The 4,786-nt window shown below is 52.1% G+C and overlaps 1 protein-coding gene across 1 annotated transcript; it reads left to right on the top strand.

The window, feature by feature from the left end:
- The first annotated feature begins 371 nt into the window (after positions 1-371).
- On the top strand, positions 372-4,294 carry CSUI_010940 (uncharacterized protein). The gene is made up of 3 exons (XM_068071041.1): positions 372-2,331; positions 2,829-2,989; positions 3,875-4,294. The coding sequence occupies exons 1-3, from the start codon at positions 1,614-1,616 to the stop codon at positions 4,115-4,117; spliced, it is 1,122 nt and encodes a 373-aa protein (XP_067916983.1). The 5' UTR covers positions 372-1,613; the 3' UTR covers positions 4,118-4,294.
- Positions 4,295-4,786: the final 492 nt, after the last annotated feature.

Raw genomic sequence — 4,786 nt, 5'->3', positions numbered from 1 at the left:
GCAGCCAGTGCCTCGCTTGTTGCCCGCGACGTCTGACTACCCTTGCAACAAGCGAGGCACTGGCTGCGCTGACAGACCATTCCCGGGTCAAAAAGAGGCAACCCTGAGAGAGAAACGGCACGTCGTTTCACCACGTGAACTCTCCCCTCAGCCAGCCCGGTTTTCTTCTCCCACCCACGCTAAGTGAAGCACCGCACACACACCTGGCGGTCTTAAGAGAGCACGAGACGCGGTGCCGATGCGTAGACAGTACTCTTGAGTGCTCCAGTGAACGCCACAGTTCGTGCAGGCTCTCAGCTTCTTCGCTGTGTCCCGTTTGCTTCTGAAATCCGGCAGTTTAATCTATCTGTCTGTCTCTTTTTCTGTGCAACGCTGAGTAGTTAGTCACTTGTTAGCCGACCTGTCCGAAGGACTTCCTCTCCCCGGCATCCGAGGTTCATCCCGCTCGAACTGGGAAGGGGAACCCATACCCGTTGATGTTCGCTGGTTTGTGGCGCCTGCAACACGATTACGAAAGAAACCTTGCCTCCACGACCACGAGGCAGCCGGTCTTTATCGCTTAGGAGAGCGTGCCGCATGCCCGAGCGTACGAAAAGGCGGGCTTTGGCGGGCTGTAACTGTACGAACTTCGTGTGCCCCATTAAACGGTGCCTGTCCTTCGGTCTCTAAACAAGGCTACGCTGTGCGCCTGGCGGAATGTCTACTCTGTCGGCGAGCTGAATAAATTCTCGTCACGTTTTGGTTGGCCTCCGTTTTCCGCCTTTCTTTTGAGAGGTCCTGTTACCAGGCTACGCAGTCAAATCTTCCTTGTAACGGCAGTCTTCGAGCGCTTACCCTGTCCCATACTAGCAGAGGCTTTCCTAAGTACGAGCGCTGGCTTGAGCGGCAGGTACGACGTTCTCGCCTGTGTGCTTCACGCCTAGCAGCAGCAGATGAGGGTTTCTTCGGTTAATGAGTAGAGGAATTGCGGAATTTCAAGGGAGACTGTTGAATCTCGACTATGAGTATTCCGACTTCTGCAATTAGGCGTGCGCATGTTGTTGACTCCGGCAGACCTACAATGAAATAATTGTCCGCGGGTTATCCACTTGTACGAACTGCTTGAACCCCTCTGTGCGAGCTCCCGCGTCCACAGCATATAAGGGTGTCGCCCCTCACCGGTCTTCCGTGCTTAAGTTGTTCGCTGGTCGTCGGGAACTGTCTGCATTCGTGTGATTGCTAACACTGGACGAAGCATCAGATTGCATTTTTTTACCTTCGCTTGCAGCTGGCACTGTAATGTGACTTCTCTCTCGCATGAGCTGGTGCTTCAGTGTACACATTTTTGTGAAGTGCGTTCAACGGTGTAACGTGTACCTGGGCATTGCCTGCAGTCTGCACAGGAACGTGGAGTGTAAGCAGCTGGACTGCTGAAGTATACAGTTACATGTAGAAAAGACAAATAAAATACCATACGAGAAAAGTGGTGTACCGGACCGTCTGCAGAGAACCGCCCCTTCGGGCAGCGCATGCCTGCTAGGGCGTAATTGGCGTTGTTTTTCTATAATGAGGGGCCCTCGGTGCTCCGGTGTTGTTCTTTAATCTTGACGTATCTGTTTGTTCTCGTCTTCCCGATGACCGGTTCGGAAGATGTCCGAGAGCCTAAGAGGCCAGAGGAGGAGATGCATGATGAGTTGCTTCTGAATCTTGCGAGGCACCATGTGGATATCGAGAGTCTTTTAGGGACTTTTTTCGGGTTTTTGGAGCGGCGCACAGACTTCTTCCATATTTTGGACGGGGAGGCGATCCGTTTGCAGGGCCTTACAGAAGGCCGATCAATGGGCTTCAGGGAGGGTCGTGCAGCCCAGATGGTATGTGATGCCTTCTCTCGGGCGCAAGAGCGTTATCGCCGGCGTGTTCAGCCTCATCTGCTCGGACGACCGTTGTCTTTCTCTCAGTACAGAGGACGTGCTGGAAAGGGGATGGCCGCATTTTCGGCTGCCGCAGGTAGCTCGTTAGCGGACGGGGCGGACCAACAGACTATGTCAGGAGACCGGTCACACGATTCCTTGGGCGCCCCTACACAGCTTCCCGGAGGGGCAGTGCGGGGCAGTGATACTGAAACGAAAGAGGAGATCCAGGGTTCAGGACCCGGTGGCGCAGAAGGTAACAAATTAGAAAAGGCAGGAGAGAAGATTACGACGTGGAACGGCGGCGAGTGTGGTTGTTACCGCTGGAGTCAGACATTTACAGATTTGACAGTACAAATCAATTTGGACCGATCCAAGTATCAGTCCAAGAAAGACCTAAGCGTTGTGATCACGCCGAAGAAGGTCAAGGTCACTCTGGCAGGTAAGCGAGTGGAGATTCCGTTGTAACAGCCCCAGAGAACTGAAAAACGCGCGAACAAACAACATCCAGGAGGGGGGTTTGGCGGTCGCATGAGCTGCTTGCTCTTAAGCTTCTCTACGGTTGCTTTTTTTCACCAAGCCGCGTCCGAAGAAAGTCCGTCATCTGCTAGGTTTCTGCACTTGCAATACACAGTCTCTCACACACATCACTCGTGTAAATCGCTTCCCATCTTTCTGTCCGTAACAACGCTTACTGGTCTTTCTTGGGTGCCTTCCCACAGCGACAAGTCGTTTCGTGTCCTGCAGAGTAGTGCTGTATTTCTTTGCGACCTTCCTGAGAAAAGTAAGGATCCGGAATCCTGCAGTACTAGTACCCATGAGGTGGTACGGCGCTGGCCGGTTGGCCATGTGTACAAAACCCCTGTGCTTTTGTACACCTTCGTCGGGCTCCTCGCCTTCTTTCACATCCGGTGCCGTCGTTCTGTTTTTTTTTTTCAGGAGAAGTTCTGTTTCAAGGAGAATGGCACGAGGCCGTGAACGCAGCAGAGTCTTTTTGGCAAGTTGAGGATGGTGCTTTTGTTCTTCTTTCTATCGAGAAAGGACGAGAAAACTGGTGGAGTGCTGTCCTGAAAGGCGAACAGAAAATCGATACTACGAAGGTGTGCTGGTCTGTGCGTGTGCGCTTCTGTCTACACGCGTACTTCAGATAGTATTCTTTGTCTGCTGATTCCGTCGGATCCAGCTGGATACAATCTGTGACAACCGGTGGTTACTGCTACAGCTGCTGTCCGTACTACCGCGCTATCTGCGGTCTGTTGATCGTCCTGAAATGATTGGATGGGTCTTTCTCCTCGTCGTGTATGCACGTGCGTATATGCTTTCTGTATATCAACTTCTATGGAGATTGCTAATCCGGATGTGAGAGCGCGGCTACTCCGAGAAGCGGGGGGCGGGGGCATATTTGTGTGCGACAGCGTGCACACAATGGGTGGGGGATCAGTGGGGTTACGCCTCGGCGAGGCTGTGTTGACAGTCCTTAATTAAGTGTGAATCTTTCATACACCGCGTGCTGGTGAGCCGGGACAATTAGGGTGAGCCCAGGTGGGGCCGGTAGAGAATCCACGGGTTAGCTTTCAGCGTTGGTGTGAATGTTCTGCGTGGCGTGCTAATGAAAAGTTTACCAATTTTTTTTTCCGAGGTGCTTCTTTGTTGTTCTGTTTTCTTTAGTAACGTGGCACATGTGATAGTCGGTTCCGTGTATTCGCTTCACTTGCATTCAGTCGCCTTCACAGCAATCAGTCTTTTTTATTCTTTCCGTTTCACCTATTGCACCGCAAGGAATCTCTTGTATGTACGTTCGCAGGACCCTTCGTCCCAGGATAACTCGAATTCACATTATTTCTCGGTGTGCTCAATAGGCTCAGTACTCCATGTACGGTCTGAAGATATCACGGGTCTGGACAGTGCCCCGTTTTGCCGATATATGGTGTGTAGGTGGAACATCATCTCAGGAGTGTGCTGGTGTTCCGTCGCTTTGTCTGCAGATCGAATCTGTCAAACGGGTGGAGGATTTTGACGCTGCCACTCAAGCGCACATCCGGAAGATGATGTTCGATCAGCAACAGAAGCTAAAAGGTGAGAAAACCTCCGAAGAAATCGCGAAAGAAGAACTTCTAAGGAAGGCTTGGAACGCAGAGGGTTCCCCTTTTTCGGGTACGCCGTTCGATCCTTCCCTTGTTACTCTACAAGGGGACTTTTCACCCCGTGATTTGTTAACCGAAAGTTAGCAAGGGGGTTTAGGAATAGGCCTGCTTTGTCTTGAAGCTCCTATTTTTTCGCGTTGGGTCGTCGGTTTTTTCCGTACTTCTACTTTTACATCTGTAGATCATGTCTTGGTACGATCTTGTGTGTGTGCCTTCTCAAGCTCAAAACAAACATGCTTCCAGATTTTCCCACTATGGTGTATCGAGGTGGCTGGGCGCTCTTGGGCGTCGGTGTGTGCCGGGTGCAGCTCGGTGAACGAGCCACACCACTGAGACTTTCGGCACAGGGAACGCTGGAGCTGCTACGTAATTGAATTCTGCAACTTTCAGCGAGTTGTCATTCTTTTTTCGTGTTGCACTTCATATTTAGTACGGGAAGGCCTTCACCTAGATACACCTAAGCGATGATTCGGAAGGGCTACCATGGGCAACTCGAACGGCTGCTCAAGGGGTACCCGCCCCTGATGGACCGGTCTGAGAACACAAGTTCGTATGCAGAGATGTGTTCCAGATACTGATGCTACGAGGCTAAATGCCCACTCCAGCGCTCCCTGGGATCTCGGCTCTTACCGGCATCTATGACGCCGGTACAGTGACGTCTGTCGGGCGTGGAGGGACGAACGCTAGCGGCCAGCGGAGCGGGGCGGCTGGTGAACTTCTGGGGAGGCCGCCGAAACTGTAAGGTAATAGTAG

This window comes from Cystoisospora suis (assembly GCF_002600585.1).
Source record: "Cystoisospora suis strain Wien I chromosome Unknown contig_8980, whole genome shotgun sequence".
NCBI classification, from domain to species: domain Eukaryota; phylum Apicomplexa; class Conoidasida; order Eucoccidiorida; family Sarcocystidae; genus Cystoisospora; species Cystoisospora suis.
Note: the sequence above shows the minus strand (reverse complement) of the source record. Positions and strands in the feature narration are given on the sequence as shown.